The sequence below is a fragment of the Gymnodraco acuticeps genome, unplaced genomic scaffold (assembly GCF_902827175.1).
Source record: "Gymnodraco acuticeps unplaced genomic scaffold, fGymAcu1.1, whole genome shotgun sequence".
NCBI classification, from domain to species: domain Eukaryota; kingdom Metazoa; phylum Chordata; class Actinopteri; order Perciformes; family Bathydraconidae; genus Gymnodraco; species Gymnodraco acuticeps.
In genome coordinates this window covers 9424971-9445238 of record NW_022990590.1, presented here as the reverse complement: position 1 = coordinate 9445238, position 20268 = coordinate 9424971, and the positions used below count along the sequence as shown (strand labels likewise).

The window sequence follows — 20268 nt, the reverse complement described above, 5'->3', positions numbered from 1 at the left end:
GATCTGGTATTTCCCTGTTCATCTTCGAGGATTATACCTCAGCAATGTGTGCACATGTACTGTGTGTAAAATATAAATCTATGCAGAGCTGTATGCTGGTCAAACAGATTAGTCAGCATATAGGGAATGTTAACATGGACTAGCGGTGGTGAGAAAGTAAATCTAACTTCATTCTTTAGGAGACTACTAAACCAACATTATTTGGCAGTCATTGTTGTAAAATGAACAGTTATGAGAAAGGCATTAAGATAGCAATTACAACTGTAAATTCCACAGTATTGTAACATTATCAATATCAAATGACCATTGAATACATGTCCCCTCACCTGTTCAAACAAAACGCAAACCGACAACAGCAATTGACACCATTGTCATCTCATCACAGTGTATATTTACTGCGCCTGGTTCAAAAGACATACTCAGTCATGAGGTAAACATGTAATTCACCTTAAACACGCAACATCTTCATTGTCATATTGGCAATGCCACCAGTAAAATGAAGAGCACAGACTTATGAAGCTACCAGGCGCTTACAATACTTAAAAGAGGAATACCACCCATTTTGCGAAACCATTTTAGTCATCATTATCATGACAACCTCAAAACTAGAAGTAAAGCGAATGAGAGCGATCAGCGGCAGTGGGTGTGTGTCTACAGAAGGTCCAGTTGTGATAGACACGGTTCGCCACTGTGTATGACTATACATTATTGTCATTTCTGCAGTAAAGGTATTTATCACAAGATCACTATGTTATGGCTAATGTTAGCAAACTCTAGATACAGCAAAGGTATGAAGTTGCTATTTAACTGGATTATACTGTTTAGGTAAATACATATCAACTACATATTATTAATCTCATTAAGGAAATGGAATCAGTAGGGAACAAAATACTTTTTACACAATTCAGTATATTTTAGATTAGTCGTACAACCTCTCTTGCTACAACATGGCTAGTAGCCTCTGGTGTTTCATGCTAGCTTGTGTTAGCTAGTGTCAGGAAGGTGTTAATTACACACATTACATGGTTAGTTTACCAATGATGTTATTATTTTCAGCTGTTTTAGCTGTTACACTCAATTGTAGCATTGAAATGTATTCAATAATTATCAATTGTGGACAGGATCATATCAATTAAGTAACGTATTGGAAAATACTCTTAAGGTCAAATGTTTTACAAAAACATTCCTATAACAAGCCAATACAGCCAATACAACCTTTCTTTCTAATACATACATAGTGGTTCATTTAAGCAAATATTAGCAAACTTTAGACGGTTTATTGATTAATTGATCTAATTTATAATACTGAGTCAGTTTAGTGACTTGATAACTCTTTTATACCTGTGCAGCTTTTAGCATTATCTTTATTCCGTAACTGTCACTTGTAGAGTTGATGGCCACTCTTAAGCTAATGTTACATATCTCGCTTTAAAGAATATTCTAGGGACAAATCTACTATTACATTCAGTAGCTGGTTCCATGTGTTCATGTCAGACTTATCTGCACATTTAAACCGGTCTTTTATTTCTCATTTGGTATAATGTGATGTACTTTTCCTACATTTCTAATTCCAAGCCTGAAAGTAAGCCTAAAAAGTTCGCCTTCCAAAGACTATGATTTGAAAAATACCTGAAAAGTTCATATTACTCATGTGTGATATGAAAGTCAATATCACCTGACTTCCAGGTCCTGTGTATGGAAACATAACATGGTAACACCATGTTAACATTCTTCAATGCATTTCAAGATCATTTATTTTGTGGTTTGAGGATGTACTGACCATGCACATACTGACTAAACTTATTTTACTGAGTGGTATTCCCTTCTAAGACACAGTATATTAGGCTCATACTTTGGCAAAATGAAACTGACCAGGATCCTCCAAATACTTGTAAACGCAAACAACACCTTGTACCAGAGATACATTGACAGCTATAGACATGAATTGTGTTATAATTCAATGTGTTTGAGTCACAAAACTCAAAATCGGGTGAGTTTTAGACCACCTTTTAGACAATGTTGTATTGGCCAGGACACGACATTTGCTTTTGACAGCTACAAAACCGTAAAGTATTGCTGTACTTCACAATATTAAGTAATTCTGGATATACCGTATATATATAGATAGATTCCAATATTGCAGTGTATGAAGCAAACAATGCATGTTTCATCAACAGTAATTGGACTCAAATGGGACGGATATAGCCTTACTTTGTTTTGACCTAGTTACCTTCTACACACGTCGAGACTTTGTGAAAAATGTTGAAGTAGGAGCCATTAAATAACAGGTTTGATGAATGTTGGCATACAAGACAGATGAGTTGCAATAACACAACAATTTGTCTCGGAGGCTAAGGTTGCAATGTGGGTTATATAACAAGCTAAATGGAAATATTGTGCTGTTGATGATCATATATTGCACTTATTAGTGGAATAACAAATAGATTTTGAGGGAACCTTGACAACATCCAATCTGATGAACATGTTTCATAATAATACTTTAGCTTTAATGTCACAATAAATATAGTTTAGTTATGTTATCCCCATAGAAGACAAAAGGGGTGACAGCACAACATATATCTTATAAAGTCCAGTGAAACTGATTTGTAATGTAAGATAATGTGCAACCCTTTAGGAAATCATTATTTTAAGGAATGGCTTGATTTATGAAGTTAAAAAGCAAAGTATTCTTACTGAAAAAAATCATGTGAAAATAGCAAAACTACCAATCAAATGATCCTGTTTATCAGAGCCTGACAATTTAGTCCTTTCATGCTATAGAGCTCTATTGCTGGGATATTAAATATGCAACTGAGAATAGACCTACACATGTACTTTTTCCTCTTGTATAAATGCATTGTAACCCATTCGAAACAAGTCGATTTTCAGTGGGATTGGGACTAAGTGCTAAAGATATGTAGTTCAGAAAGAATCTCAGAAAGATGAACACTTTGTTTGAGGTCTTTTTAGTGGATTTGTTGACAAGAGGAACATTTTAGAAAAATGTCATCTCGTTCTTTAAGTCGTGTGTCAAAAGAAGACAAAGCACACTTTGATAATGTGATTATAAATATTGGATACATGCCGTTTCCATAACCCATCGGTAAGACCCAGTGTATGGCCTTAGAATAAACTCTATTAGATTCTAATGTTACTATTTAAATACACAGGAGCCTAATCAGACATTACTCAGCATTGGCTATAATGCTAATTGTAACAAATCTGAAGCATCGTGAATGTGAAGGTTGAGCTATAACAAATTAAGAAATTACCAAGTATATTTTGGAATGATGATCCAGCAGAGCCTAAAAGCTAAACAATACAAACATTTGCTGCTATGCTTGACCTCATGTAATAGCTGTATTTCAGACATAAATTGGCGATGCCATTCAAATTCACTTATTTTCTAACCAGGTTTTAGAGTGATTATTACAAAGCCTTTAAAAAGGGCTGTTGAGTAAATAACTGTTATCTTAAATATGAGGGTGAATAGTAGATATTATTAAGAAAGACACAAAAACAAACAATAAAAAGATGGCCTCAGTTTCCAGTATAAAAACGTGAATCATCAACAAACATTGACACTGCATTGTGCAAGAAATAAGATCTAGTATACTGGTAACATTCCACTGTTTATTACTGGCTTACTGTGTTCAACTTTTCTTCCCTTTTTTATTCTTTTTTTAAGAAAATTATGTCATTAAAAATCTTTCTATAGTATATTCTTTTCTTAAAAAATATAGAAAAGTGTAATTTACAGTTATTTTACACATGAAATTAACCTCTGGCTTCTGTTTTGGCACAGATATGACTAAAGTTGTTCTTTTGCAGCACATGGTGTTACAGAATATGCATCGAAACAACAAACATAAGTCACTACAGCGTAGCAAAAATAAAGAATACGCAGACTTCATACACGGAAATTAAATTCATGCATACATACATTACAGTGCCATGCAAACACAGTTCATTTTGGGTATTAAATTATTTAAGATTTGCATTTCTTACCCGTGTTTCAAACATTTCATGCCTTCTTGCTATACATACATGACATGGCTTTTACATAATGTGACATTTACTGCAGCAGCTGTATGAAGTAGCCTGCCAAAAACATCTACTTTCCAAGCATGGTTTGGTAAATAAAAATCCTAAGGTTCTTATCATTGACAATTCAGCATTTAAGATTACTTTCTAACTCCACAAAAGCTGCAAATGTGGTGACAGGTAATTCATGACTCTTTTTCACCTCTGCATCTAATTCTGCAGGTGGGTATAAGTGGGTTTAATAACCCTTTTGCTTCTTGTTAATGGCAAACTATCCCTCTTCACACCACAAGAAAACAGGACAGCAGTGTCCTCTTAGTGATAGCTTATTTAGAGCCAGCCAATCCCCTAAAAGCATATTGACTGGTCTGAAATCAGCCACATCTGCTCTTATACATGGTGTCTCTATCACATGCAGGAGGTCAGCTTCAGATTTGTATCTGTCAGAGCTGCTGACCTTGAGTGTCTTTGTATCAGGTCTCCAACATAGATTCTAATCGCGCCTTCGCACATTACAAGATAATATTGTGTACACTGGGGAGGTGGGAGCCATTTTAAGACTGAACATTGAGGAAGGTTATTTGTGGACTGGACATTTTGAGATGTCATTTGAAGCATTAGGTCAAATGTTACCTATGTATTACATGGACAAGACCAGCTCAGGGCCTAAATATGTCATTATTAGTCTTCCAGATAGACAGCCGAAGTCTCAACGTCACTTCCAGGAGAGTTCTGTTTCACTATTTTGCAGCTAGAATTAATTACTTGAAGAGTACCGTGAGCCATTTTTCTTATTTTAACAGAATATTCCTTAGCTTGTATTTGTCATGATTGATGTTCACCCTCAATAGTCTTAGGCTAGGGGTGAATGGAATTCATAAAGCAGCACTTTTTTGTGACATGAGGGTGCATGAACAACAACAGGCTAATAGACGCTAAAACACTCTGCAGAGCTGAGGTGAACCATTATACAGATGTGTGATGATTATTTGTGACATTGTCTTTTGATCCATTGATCTATCCATAAGTGTAGCTTTAAAGGCTGGCAAATACTAAATAGACAGATTTATAGTAATTATTTTAATGTAAATGTCACATTTTTGCATGAGGCTTTTGTAGTTCTGGAACAAAACCTGAAGGTAATGGTTTCACTTCAGCTATCTATCAGTTTTTCACATTATTCAGATATGGTGTACGTAACTAAAAGTGCCTTACTGCTTAATTAAAAGCCTGCTTCATAATCTTCATCTGAAAGACATTTAGTAGCAATCATTGACATTAGCTTAAATAATTCATGATCCATGTTGACTTATATGAAAGTTTAAACTAACTGAGACGTTTTTGTTGTTATAGAACTCAGTCAAACTAAAATATACACTATTTGGCACCACTGCTATGTTTGGATAACATTCAGAACAATAACCAGTGCCATGCCAGTAAGCTTGTGTAAGTTGATCACAGAGACATTCATTCTCTCACATAGACTTCCCATTGTTTTCAACCTGCTATAAAGTTCAATATTTCATGCCTCGGAAACACTCTTCACTTTTGGTTTTACTGGTCTGGTGCAAAAACAGTTTAGGATTAACTTGAGTCATACTCAGGCTTGCCGCTTATTCAAATACTGCTGCACGACAGTCGCTTATCACCTCCTCTCCGTACGCTGCAGCCCACTGCAGTTCCTTTAGACATTGCATACAACCTTATTTAACCTCTGGAATAGAGCAGACATATCTCCTGCTTATATTAACCGTGGCTGTATTCACACAATGCAATGTGCAAAATAACTCTTCATAATGGACACAGTGTATGCCATCTGCCCTGTTCAGCTGTTAAGCTATTGTATCTTTCACAGAAAAGCATTTGGTGTGCTTTTCCCAGTTCCTCTCTTTCCACAGAATTTGGGATAGTTTATTTTTGTTGGGTGTGAGGAGTAAGGTGCGTGCACAATCGTCTCCTGCACAATTGGTTAGCAAAGCGTAAGTCCTAGAACAACTTCTTTGTATACCAAATGGTTGGGAAAGAGATTGAGAACCATGTTGCAGTTTGTGCAAATGAGATACACTGTCCAGACTGAAGGACTGAATGACTAACCAGTGGGTCTGCGCTCTACTCCAGCCAGCTTAGCTGCTATTGTTTGGGAGTTCCAACTCCTGAGGGGACATCTCGAACTCCCCTGCACCTCAAGAGGTGCTTTACCATTGGAGGACACCTCTAATCCATCAATAACTGACAGATAACCACTGATACTCATTGCTATAACTACACACTACTCAGACATTTGTCACATGATCAGGATTTTCCCTGACTTCAATGCATTCTATCTCCTCCCTTTCTCTTTCCCTCTCCCGCTCCCTCTCCCGCTCTTTACGCTTGGCCCTTTTCTTTTTCTTGTGTCTCGTTTTGGACGGCGGGAAGAAGGTCAGGAAGACGGGCAGGATGACGAAGCAGTGCAGCACAACGCAGCCCGCAATGAGAAGGGAGCACTTGAACAGTGTGTAGGTCAGATTGGAAGGCACAAACACCAGGGGCATGATCCCGATCACGAAGCAGGATGTGTTCTGCAGGATCGCCGCCCCGTGCTCCTCCAGTGCCAACTTGATGCATTGCGTCCTAGTGTGCTCATTGGCCAGCACAAAAGTGTACACGTGTGGTGCACAGTGATCCATGGCGAAGTTGAGGGTATAAATAAGGCACAGGATTGAGATGCTGTCCATGCCAACGTTCCAGAGGGTCATCAAACCCAAGACGCCCAGCTCGACGGACGTTACTGTGAGGATGAGCCAGAAGTTACCCAAGGGGTTGATGACCAGGAAGAAAGTGAGGATGAGGATTGTGAGTACGCTGAAGCCTGAGGTCAGGATAGGCGAGATGACAGAGGAGCTGTAGCGGTCCATGAACACAAACGTAGGATTGAAGGCAATGAACTTGATGCTGTTGATCAGCATCAACGGACGAAGCTTCTCCAGAAGCTCCACCACCTCCTCTCGCTTCTTCTCCGTCGTCCGGGCAACCAAATACATCCGAGAGGCGATGATGTCGTACTCATCGGTCTCACGGTTCTTGGAGAATATGATGTCCTCAGAGAAGTGCTGGTACTCAGGGCTGCGCAGAAAGGAGCCCTTGAGGATTGTGATGAAGTCACCCTTGGTTGACGCACTCACATTCACCACCCGCAGGTAGTGGAAAAAGTTGTCCATCCAAGAGATCTTGTTGAAGCCATGACTCAAAGTCTTCAGGTGCTCCTGCACCGTGGAGTTCCAGTACTCGATGGGTTCATAAATGTAAAACCCAATCACGGGACTGTAGTTACTGAAGTATTTCTGCTGGGTCAGGGCATACGAAACACTCGGAGAGTTACTCGCCAGCAGGTTCACAATATTTGATCCATCACTGATTTGTAAACATCCCATGAATGAGAAAGATGCGTAGATGAGATATAGAATGACCACAAAAGGTTTGACATAAGTGTTGGTAATCCATTCTGTGTAGTGCTCACGCAGGAAGTGCTGGATGAAGTGATTCTGGTAGGGGACGCTGTCGTGGTGCGTGGACAAGTCATGGCCGTCACTCATCATGGTTTTAAACCACGTGGGCTGGCGGTCCAGGTACTCCACTGAGGGGATTTTACAACAGAAAACACTGTGGTAGCGGTTCTGCTCCAGCTGTCCGGCAAACACCAGGCATGAGCCGTAGAAGGAGAAAACATAGAAGTAGTTCACCAGGATGGCAACGCACATGCTCTGGCAGAAGATTTTTACCGACTCGATGTTGGTAAAAGGGCTAGCTCCCATGCCGAATGTGATGATGTAGAGTGAGCTGGTCATGGTGTAGCACACCATCACATCGGCAAAAGCGTCTGCCACACGCTCCTTGAAGGGAAGGTTCTCCCTCGTTCTCCTCCAGCCTGCCAGCAGCTCGAACACTCCTTTGGTTCCATGGCCTAAGAGAAAGAGAGCAAAGCAAGTCATAATTATGTTTAAACTTATGTATTAGCAGTATGTACAGTACAAATCACATGTTCAGGAAAATTGGCCCATTTGAATGATATACCCTATACCTAACCCTAACCCTTTTAACATGGGACCTATTGTAGCATGTAATGCTCCAAAATGTCCTTTGTAAGAAGCATTGCTTGACATACAGAAACTAGAGAAAGCTCCAATAGTGCAGTGATTAATTAATTTTGTAGACCAACCCAGAATGAAGCATACGTTTTGTGGCCAACACACGTTTTATGATGTGGACCTTATCCTGCTGTACAAAACTGACGTATTGTATGTCGTAGAACAAAACAAGAACATCTCATAAGCTTGTGTTAACCTAAGATCTTATTTCAGGCTTCTATCTAACATCACATTAAAAAAAACATTGACTGCTAAGTCTTTGACAGGTTTTAGGACACCAATCTATAGTTGAAAAACAGGAAACTCTAATATTTTAAGCAATTAAATACAGAGAGCAGGTAACCTGTACATTTTTTGCCTCACTCATCACTCCCTAGACACCAACTGATTTTTAATTTGCCACAGCTTTAACCTTGTAAGATGATATAAAATAGATATAACATTGGTCATGTATTAACAACCACATATTGGCAGTGACTATAAAAAAAGGATTTGATTTGATGTGATTGTTTATCTGAATTATTGATTCTCATTACCAACTGCTATCACAATTTACTTAAGCTTACATAAAACCAGTAAATATGTCAGGGTATATGCTGATGTCAGCCGATTTATATAACCCGCAATACAATACACTCTTCAATACAAAAGCCAATGTACTGTAGTTTTTGGTGTTTTCAGCATTACTATTAAGGCGTCTTTGTATGAAACAACGGATTGAAAATAAAACTTGAACATCCTTGGTTTTACTCCACTAATAGAGACGCTGGCTTAGTGTTTCTTTTCAGGAGCTGTACACATTCCTCGTTACCATGCACTAGTGAGCAGCATCCAAATCTGTCTGCAGCAGACCCATTCATGTGAGTCAAATCTGTGGGATTTTCACCAGTAAAAAATATAGACATGAATACCCAACGTTCAAAGGCATATGCTCAGTAGTGCAAAATCTCCCACACAGGAACACCCGCCCACCCACCCACCCACACTTTTCATTTATTTGTAATATGCTGGAGCTGCATTCCTGATGAAAGTGCTGCGAGGGAATGTGCTATACATTTCTGAATGCTAGAATACATTTGAATGTTCCTCCACCATGTAAATATTTCAGTACAAGTGAACACCGCATTCAGCCCATGCATATCTTTCTCAGCCAACATCAGCTTTTAAAAATTCCTTTCAAATCAAGCCACTGGACAGGGACGTGAGAGGACTGCTACCCTTGACAGCATTGTAAATGTCCCCTTGTCTGTGACAGAGCATAAGTTAATTAGCTATAAAGGATCAGGCCTTTGCAATGAGTTGGCTGGATGGCATTTCCTGCTTTTAGTTTTATTAAGCAGTGCTGCAAGTCAATTAGTTAGTGTCAGTTGGTTTAAAGGGTGTGGAGAGAAGGACAATTCATGCCCAGGGTTTTTCCAACATTACACCAGGGGCGTTTCCCTTCACCAGTCATCAAATAGGACGTTATGTAATTTACAGTGATTGATTGCTGGCAGGAGGTGGGGGAGAAAAAATAATGAGACCATCTGGTTAAGTGCCCCTGGTTGGTATCATCGATTACACCACTGAAGGATTCTTACTAGAATGTTTTTACCATAGCAATAATAAGTGTTAAAGTATGTATCTTAGGAGGTATTCATTCACTTATGCAACAATACTTAGGATTTGGGCTGCACAACTTTGAATATTATTGAAAATTGAATAACGCGGTTATTTAGACTGATATTGCAATTGGAATATAATATGCAATATTAGGAATGCTACATTTACATACCTAGAGACATTGACAAGTACCAACAGTATATTTATATCTCGCCCTGTCAATAAGCCTCACCTTCTTGGCAAAAAACGGTATTGTTTTTGAAGTGGTGGAGAGACAATGCACAGTTTTACCCACTGCTGTCACCCATGGCCAAAGCATATCTCTCTGTCCCACAGAGGTGGCGTTAGACTTTTTCGCTGTCCAATCATTTCTGTCAGTTCTGAACTCGCCACTAACGTGTCGCACTGACACGGGGGGGAGAGAGAGAGAGCACGCTTTTGAACTGTCAACGGGGGGACGGGACGGTGTTATGCCGTGTTATGCATGCCCACCGAGATATGCATGTAGTCTACCTCGCGGAAGCGCGCACAGCGTAAAGCAACAACTCCCAGACATTTCAATGATCTGTACGGCAAAGTACGGTTTGGAAACTATATAATTTCCTTTTGGAGGGCATGCATAACACGGCAAACACCAGAGCCTCGCTGCGGGGAAACGTTGGCGCTGTTCCGAGTTTGTTCTAATCTGTCAAAAGGACAGACTGCTTTCAGATTTTTCCGTCATTGTTAAAAAGAATATATTCGGTTAACGCGACCACAGCTGTCCCAGCAACATCAGTACCAAGCGAGAGAGTTTTTTCCACAGCAGGGGATATTGTAAACGCCTAAACATCCCAGCTTCTACCTGGAAATGTGGACATGCTCATATTCCTAAAAACCTGTCTGATGATGATGCTGAGTGACTGAGTTAGTGTTGAGTTACTTGAAAAACTAAAGTGAAACTTTCTTTGGTACTAGTAGGTAAAAAAACACTGGTTGTTCTTGTTCCAGTCTGTTTTCCTTTATTTTTCAATATCGCGATAAATACCTTACCGACTTGTTATCGCGATATTATTGTACCGTGAGTTTTTGGTATCGTTACATCCCTAATCATTACCATACAACAATGTACTCTCTCAAGTCTTAGGGACAGCTGTTGGCAAAGTCAATTTCACAGTAGAAAGAAAATTCCAGAAAAACTAAATTGGACACAGGTAACCTTTCCTGGTAGCTATCGTATCTACTTCAACATTAACATCAAACAGCATATGCTGCTAATGTGAAATTTAAGTTGTAGTAGATAAGATAAAACATTTTAAAACACAGATGAGACCTTTGAAACAGATTGAGACTATAGTGTTGGCACTCTGTCTGCTTTCTAGTAGAAGTACAATCAATGACACTTGAGATTTCACACCTGTCTTGTCTTTCTGTGAAACTACCTTTGTCTTTGAAAGCTGTATGCTCAAATGTCAGAAGAATACCAATTAGAAGGACGAGAGAGAAGTGAACAAGTGCAATTAAAGATGAAATACAGCAGACACTGGCTGAGGAGATACGTATTTCCCACCATGTCAAACTAAGACAGGCGCTCCACTGGGCAACATGTTTGAAGTCAGCAACAAGAACAGCAAGGATAACATCAAAAAACTCTCCATCTCGTCAGGACATTCGACTTTGAAAATTATTTCATATAACGCTACCAAGGAGATATAACATATTTTGGAAATCCAGTGATTATAAAAAAAAACATGATGACTTAAAATGTTGTATTTGCGTAAATGGTTTATCTTTTGGCCGACAACTCCGTGCTTTTTTTGACATAATGGAGACACGGTTGGATTGTAAATTCAAACTTAGCCTGTATAGTTATTCAAAAAGAGGAAATAAAATATCACTTAAAGGTGGGGTATGTAATTTTGGAGAAACCAGCTCGAGTGCGCTAGAATTTGAAAATCCACTACCGGAAAAAATCTGCCACTGTCACGATCTGTCTGTGTTGTGTCTTTGATTTTCTGTCTGCGTTGTTTTTTGGCTTGTCTAGATCTGTCTTTGGTTTCCTGTCTGTTGTGTTTCCCTCCTACCTGTTCCCTCGTACCTGGTTTCCTGATTGTGTTCACCTGGTGCCCCTGTGTTTTCTCCTCCCTCCTCACCCGTCTCTTGTTTCTTTGATTAGTCCTGTGTGTATTTCAGTGCTGGTTTTTCTGTCTGTCTTTGATAGATCCTTGTTTGTCTGTGACTGTGTTCACGGGGTAGTGTTCTGTTTGTCACTTAACCTTGAAATAAAGGTATTTTCTGTTCAATCTGCATTTGGGTCCTGCCTGCTTCACTCACCCTGACAGAAGGATCTAACCAGAAATGGACCCAGCAGATGATTCATTTGAGGTGTATTTACTAAATGTTACCTTTTCATTGGCTTGCTGCTATGGTAGGTGGAGGGGAGCGTCCAGTGTTCTGCAGAAAGAGGCTGCACTGGCAGAGGCTCACCAGGTGGCAACAGAGGAGCCATGTTTAGTGAAGTTCTTACCTGACTGGAATTTGGACTTCCTTTCAACATGTGATTCCCGGCCTGCTAGCCCCAGGCCTGCTAGCCCCCTGCCTCCCAATTCCCAACCTGACACCATACATCTCGGTGTGTTCCGTCTGGAGTCAACCCCTGCTTCTTCCCCATTTCCTGCTCCTGTCCAGGAGCCGTTCTCGGGTACTCGTCTGGCTTTTGGAGGTCCACGGAGCCTCTAAAAGGCTCCAAAGAGAAGGAGTCGCAAGTCCAGACTAGCAAGAAGCCATGCTTTGGGCTCCAGTAAAGGCCCCAGCAGCCATGGTTCCGGCTCCAGTACCGGCCCACACAGCCATGGTTCCGGCCCCAGTTCTGGCCTCAGCAGCCATGGTTCCGGCCCCAGTTCTGTTCCCAGAAGCCATGGTTCCAGCCCCAGTTCTGGCCCCAACAGCCATGGTTCGGGCTCCAGAACCGGCCCACAAAGCCATGGATCCATGCACCAGTACCGGCCCACACAGCCATGCTTCCGTGCTCCTCTCGAGTCCCCTCTCGAGTCCCCTCTCGAGTTCCCTCTCTCGAGTTCCCTCTCAGGTCCCCTCTCGAGTCTCCTTTCAAGTAACCTCTCGAGTCTCCTTTCCAGTCCCCTCTCCAGTCCCCTCTCCAGTCCCTTCTCTAGTCCCTACTCAAGTCCCTACTCTATGTATTGTCCCGTTGGGGGTCCCGCCGACTACTCTTCTGCCGGGGGTCCTGCCAACCCTATGTCCTTTGCCGTTGGAGGTCCTGCCGACTACTCTTCTGCCGGGGGTCCTGCCAACCCTATGTCCTGTCCCGTTGGGGGTCCTGCCGAATACTCTTCTGCCGGGTGTCCTGCCAACCCTATGTCCTGTGCCGTTAGAGGTTCCACTGGGGGTCCTGCCAACTCCATGTCTTGTCCCGTTGGGGGACCTGCCGACTACTCTTCTGCTGGGGGTCCTGCCAGCTCTGTGTCCTGTCCCGTTGGGGGTCCCGCCGACAACTCTTCTGCCGGGGGTCCTGCCAACCCTATGTCCTGTCCTGTTGGGGGTCTCGCCGACACCTGCTCGGCCGGGTTTCCTGCCAACACCATATCCTGTCCTGTTGGGGGTCCTGCTAACTCCATGTCCTGTCCTGTTGGGGGTCCCGCCAACTACTCTTCTGCCAGGGGTCCTGCCAACCCTATGTCCCGTTGGGGGTCCCGCTGACTGCTCTTCTGCCGGGGGTCCTTTCAACCCTGTGTCCTGTGCCGTTGGAGGCCCCGCCGATTACTCTTCTGCCGGGGGTCCTGCCAACTCCATGTCCTGTCCCGTTGAGGGTCCCGCCGACGACTCTTCTGCCAGGGGTCCTGCCAACCCTATGTCATGTGCCGTTGGAGGTTCTGCTGAGGGTCCTGCCAGCTCTGTGTCCTGTCCCGTTGGGGGTCCCGCCGACTGCTCCTCTGCCGGGGGTCCTGCCAACACCATATCCTGTCCTGTTGGCGGTCCCGCCAACACCTGCTCCGCCAGGTTTCCTGCCAACACCATGTCCTGTCCTGTTGGGGTCCCATCGACACCAGCCCTTGCTCCGTCGTGGGTCCCACTGACACCAGCCCATGTTCCGTCCAGGGTCCCGTCTACGCCTGACCTTCCAGGGGTTCCACCAGCTCCTGCCCGTCCTTGTGCCCGGCCCCCTGAGTTCCCCAGCCGCGGTCTTCGCCCTCGAGCCCGGCCCCCTGACTTTCCCGGCCACGGCCCTCGCCCTCGGGCCCGGCCCCCTGACTCTTCCAGCCGCTGCCTTCGCCCTCATACCCGGCCCCCTGAGTTGGTCCGCTGTGGCCTTCGCCCCACCATGAACTCTGCCTTGCCCCCGGGCCGTCCGCCCGAGAACACCTTCTCGAACTCTACCTTGCCCCCGGGCCGTCCGCCCGAGACCCCCTCCTTGATCTCTGCCTTGCTTCCGGGCCGTCCGCCCGAGACCCCTTCCGGGTCCTCCGCTGTGCCCCTGGGCTGTCAGCCCAAACCCGTCCTCCAGACCCCCTCCACCCACCCTTTTGGCACTAGTTTTGTGTTTTCTCCTCCCTCGTCTCTTGTTTCTTTGATTAGTCCTGTGTTTATTTAAGTTCTGGTTTTTCTGTCTGTCTTTGTTAGATCCTTGTTTGTCTGTGACTGTGTTCACGGGGTAGTGTTCTGTTTGTCACTTAACCTTGAAATAAAGGTATTTTCTGTTCAATCTGCATTTGGGTCCTGCCTGCTTCACACACCCTCACAGCCACTTCCTTACAGAGCCCCTCCTCCAAAACACACGAATGCGCACATGACCAATGAGGGCACGAGGTAAGTTTGTGCACAGATGGAAGGCTGACAGGCAGGTAGGCCGTCCAGTTACTTTAGCCGGGCCGGCTCAGATGATTGGTTGTGCTTTTTACAGTACTACGGCTTCCATAGATGACATTTTTGTTTGTGTTTATTGTCAAAGCATTTCATATATTCATTGCTATCGGGATGTTAAGAGCATTCCATGGAATATAACAGTGTTTCTGAAATAAATTACATACCCCACCTTTTAATTAAAATTAAAAAGCACAAACCAAAAACAATTAGTTGTTACCTAGAGTTGTTACCCAACTGCTCCTAATACATGGTGTTGTGCTGTGTACACATAGAAATTCATCTGAATCCACTATTTCCATTTCATATTTACACCCTCAGGAGTAACTGATACTAATACATGTCCCATTTAGATGAGGAATGACACATCTGGCCTGATAAATAAGCTGTTTAGTAATGTTTCACTTGTAACCGTAGTGCAAATGAACTAAAAAATAAAACGGCTGGACAGTGCACCAGCTTTAATCAATGACAGAGTGGAGGAAGCAGGAGGGAGAGGAGCGCATGACTGCCGCTCATGTTAATCAGATTTGGAGGGAACCGACAATTCTCTGCATGCTGATAGATGCAAAACTTAATGTCCAATTCTTTACTTGGGCCTCTGGGACCGTTAGGAATGAATGACGAGAGAAGAGCGGGGTGATGTAACAAGAGACATAAGGAGACTGCATTCCCCATTATTGCAGAGATAAAACTTCACCAGTGTCACAATGAACAATGGAACACACCTACACTACACTACACACACACAATGACTACCCGCTTAGAACTTTAGCCACAACTATGGCTCTGCAGGGAAGACCACGCTCATATAATCTGTTGCTCTCGCCATCTTCACCCACACACAGATGCTGTGGAACAAACACCCACATGCTGAGAGTAAATGAACTAGTCTGCCTCCTTTTACCTCCTCCTTTTTCTCTATGAAACTGCTGTTGGTGAAACACATTTTCTGGGAAGGGCAAACAGTCCAAAAAAGCTGTAAAAAGCCAGTTATCAGCCTGCGAAAAACAATATAAATGTGCTTTACAAGTGGTGTGGTTTAGCTTTTTCCCAAGTGTATCTGCTATTTTCTACAATGAGATCATTTTGTCAGTATTTCTTCGGTAATGACACCATTGGAGAGTCCGTAGGGATTCTTGGACTGAAATTAAAATCAACAATCTGAATTAAAGTCGGAATTTGAATAAACGCTTCCCTTTATCTGTGACCCGCTCTATCGAAATCAGTCGGAAGTCGCAACGGCTCATTTAAAAATAAACGTGGATTTACGTAAAAAACAATTTTTTTGGGGTTCGGGTGTTTTGTTTGATTTTAAACAAACAAAGTCTTGGCTTTCAGAATATGAAACTTTTATTTCCAAAATCACACGATAAATACATTTTTGAAGCTTGTAAAGGGACGAAGACAGCTCTCACTCGCAATCTGCTCTTCCGCAGCGCCGCCCCACCCCACCCCCCCCTCCGGCTGAAATTATGAATGTAAGAGTATAGTAATCATAGATAACACGGCAGGGTCCGTTACAGTTTGTTTTCATCTGATTTCAAATAAACAAAGTATTGGCTTTCAGAATATTAAACTTGTTTCGGCAAATTCAGATGATAAATACAACTTTGAAGCTTGTAACGGCATAATTACAAGCGGAGAACGGAGTAATTTAACGTCACAGCAGGCATAACAACAGCCGGTGTTTCTCGTGAGTGTTTTCCCCGGGAAACAAACACAATACACACAAACGCAAAATTACACAAACACACACACACTCGCGAGCTTCCCCTCCAAACGAAAATATCTTCCCTCCGTAGTATTTTGATCATTTGCTCCGCTAATAATCAATCAGATCGATGGATTCCAGAGAAGAGGAAACTTTAAAGGCCTTTTTCTCAAAATGATGACAATCATTAGAAAGCTAGGAATATCCTCTTTCCAACAGTGTATACAACTCAAAATGTGTCTTCGGGTCAATGCGACTGATTTCGATGGAGCAGGTCACATTTTAATTATCTTTTAGTCACTCATTGAGAAATTTGACAATGTTTTAATCAACCCCTCTCAAAAGATCTGTTGGCACCAGAGATGTTACTGTAGATGTGGATGTGATTGTTTATTGTACAACAGATTGATTGTAGATGCCCGGTTCTCTTATGTGGCGTCCCTCAGGGGTCAATCCTGGGTCCTCTGTTATTCTGTATCTATATGCTCCTATCTTTGGAGACAATATAATAATGTAATGTGGATGCACAACCAACTGTCCAATCCTGAGCCTCGCCACTCGATATCAAAATAATTTACAGTAAGGTGTTTGTTTTAGATTTTTCCAAATCAAAATTACAAGCGCTAATTTCATCAAACAGAAAGGTGTTAAGACAGCTGTACTGATTAAATTAGAAGGGTATAAGTTATTTCATATGTATGTACATAATACAACTGCTAAGTAGTTGTCCTTGCAATATAAGAACAATGCTGCCATTTCATTAGGTCATTAAAATGCTGACTTTTCATGTGAGTCTGCTTCGGCCTCAGGTTTTTCTAACTAAGCATTTCAATTTATAAAGAAGAACCATTGAGAATGGTTTGCAGTTTACTTTGATTCCACTGGAAACATTAAAAAGTCTCCAAGAGATGTATTTTTTCAGCCTGCTTTTGTTTACCTATGTCTGAAATCAACATCACATCCAACAATTAAGGCGAGACACTACAGGTGAATAGGGTAAAAATGTTTAACTTAAAGATATCAGCTAGAGATTTCTCCAGTTAATTACTTACATTAAGACAATTGTTTTTTGTATTACAAGTTTTCTGAAATAGCATATTTAAATATGCAAATGTGCCATCATCTCATTAAATATGTGTATATTTTAATACATTTCAGGAACACAAATCTGAACATTTGATAAAGCCAGGTTCAAAATTCTTGTTTCATTTTGTAGTCATATTAGAATCTAAAGTTTTTACAGAAGGGATTTTGGATATCTCTTTTTATCACTCCATAAATCTGAAAATACTGCCCTAAAATATCAATGTTGCCATGTTTTTAGGTGTCAAATGTTATATAATTCAGGCTATGAATGATATATGAACAAACCCTTCTGTAAAAACCTTCAGAATATTGATAGGAATATAACTGGAAGGTTTGGTGTATGTAAGTGCTACTGAAGTGGACATTTCTCACTCAGAATAGGAGAAAAAACTAATTTTGAGAAAACAACCGTTAACCCTTAAAGACCGAGCAAGCCGCCCGCGGCTTCAAAGAGGTAGCGTTCTAAAACGCTTAATAACTTATTAGTAAATTATTGTTTGTGTCGCATTTATCAGTTGCTATTTCTGTATAACCCCGTAAATAATTCGTCCTAAGAGTATTTATAATGCATGGCCATTTGCCGTAATTGTGTCATAAAGTAAAGTCCTGAGCTCAAGAATCACTATCAATAGAGGCTACTATTTATTTTCAGTAAAAAAACGTCAAGCAATACCTTTCATTTATTTCCTCATTCCGCTTGCCCTCTTTGGTTGTTTGTTATAAGGTCTAATGTTATTAGATTCATTGCATTACAATTTTGTTACTGATTCCATCAACTAGTAATGTTAGCAGAGCGATAAAGTGTGTATCAAATCAAAAGTTGAGACTGTGTTTAGAAAATAGATAGGATGATACTGGAGAAATAAAAGCAATAAAGGAAATAAAATAAATTCAGACATTTATATCTGTATATTTTCCTCCCTTTTATTTTAGTCCAAAGCATGAGAGAGGGGATGCACAAGCCACTGTCCCCATCAGTAGGCCTCCTTCAAACCGAGAGGGAAAATAATGTGGCCAGGAGGGTGCAGCATCCAGAAAAAAGGCCTAACCAAACCGTACCGTACCTCAATGCCAGCCCCCCTGACAGTGAAAGGGAGAGGAAGAGGAAAAGGGAAAAAAACATCTCTGACCCCAGAATCCAATCCAATCCATTTTATTTCTATTGCACATTTAAAAACAACAGAGTTGAACAAAGTGCTGTACATCAACAACTGTATAAAAACATAGCATAAATACATAAAAACAGACAGGACATGAAGCCAATGTAAAACACGAGACAATGAAACCAGATCAGAAGCCACCGACTGAAAAACTCCTACATGACGTAAAAACAATACAAAACACTAGTAAGATAAAAAACTAGGGATGTAACGATATACCGAATATCGCGGTAAATAAACGTCCCAATACCGTCGTGAGACAGACTAAATCTACCGCGATTAAAAAAAAAAATTAATTAAATTTTTTGTTTTGTTTTTGTTTTAAACCTTTATTTAACCAGGTGGTCCCATTGAGATCATCAATCTCTTTTTCAAGGGAGACCTGTCCAACATGGCAGCAAGTAGGTTACAACATGAACATAAAACAACAGAACACAAAAGGACATCGTATTTACAGGGCTACATTTACACACCTAGAGACATTGACAAGTACCAACAGTATATTTATATCTCTGTCAATAAGCCTCACCTTCTTGGCAAAAACTGTATTGTTTTTGAAGTGGTGGAGAGACAATGCACAGTTTGACCCACTGCTGTCACCCATGGCCAAAGCATATCTCTCCGTCCTACTGAGGTGGCGTTAGACTTTTTCGCTGTCCGTCATTTTGACAGACAGGATCGTAAAATGTCCGTCATAATCCCTTATTACCAGTGGCGAACCGTCAGGGCCTTCAAGGTATTCAGAGAATACCCTGGAACACTCAGATAAAACGAACCATGCACTACGCATTTCAGTGGTTTTGTGTTAGAAAAGAAAGAAACCAATCAGATCTTGTTCTGGGTCTCTGGGTAGAATATCCTTCAACTAAGGTATTCTACATCCTTGATAGAATGCCCTGGCCGTTGTACTGAATGAGAGCGTACGTTTGGACTGACAGTTTGATCAACCAATCATATATTGATTTGTAGCCAATGGGCGTATTCTTTCAGAGTTTCCCTCAGTGCCAGGGTACTCTAGAAGGCCCGCTAGTTAACTGGCTCGAGACAGAGGATCTAGAACGAATGCGACGAAGCAATTCATGCCGTTTTATTGTTTTTAACGTTGAAATGACAAGTGCAACGTGAAGATGAAGTTGTTGCGGAATTGTTGTGAGTACAATTTTCAAGACGACAATTCAGTGAAAAGACGGACATTATAATGCCGCGGGGGAGGGGCGGCGGGGGTGTGTGTGTCTACAGAAGGTCCTGTTGTGATAGACACGGTTCGCCACTGCTTATTACCCGTCGGGTCTGAACAGTTCACGAGAGAGCACGCTCGTGAACTGTCAACGGGGGGGACGGTGTTATGCCGTGTGTGCATGCACCTCGCGGGAGCGCGCACAGTGTAAAGCAAAACCTCCCAGACATGTATTGATCTGTACGGCAAAGTACGGTTTGGAAACTATATCATTTCCTTTTGGAGGGCATGCATAACACGGCATAACACCAGAGCCTCGCTGCGGGGAAACGTTGGCGCTGTTCCGAGTTTGTTCTAATCTGTCAAAATGACAGACTGCTTTCAGATTTTTCCGTCATTGTTAAATAAAATATTCGGTTAACGCGACCACTGCTGTCCCAGCAACATCAGTACCAAGCGAGAGAGTTTTTTCCAGAGCAGGGGATATTGTAAATGCCCAAA

The 20268-nt window shown here is 41.8% G+C and overlaps 1 protein-coding gene across 1 annotated transcript in view; it reads right to left on the bottom strand.

Moving 5' to 3' along the window:
* Positions 1 to 3619: 3619 nt before the first annotated feature.
* Positions 3620 to 20268, bottom strand: part of ptchd4 (patched domain containing 4) — a 61280-nt gene continuing 44631 nt past the window's right edge. Inside the window, exon 3 of the mRNA XM_034228745.1 lies at positions 3620 to 7987. Coding sequence (XP_034084636.1) covers positions 6318 to 7987 — 1670 coding nt within the window. The 3' untranslated portion in view covers positions 3620 to 6317. The remainder of the gene's footprint in view (positions 7988 to 20268) is intronic.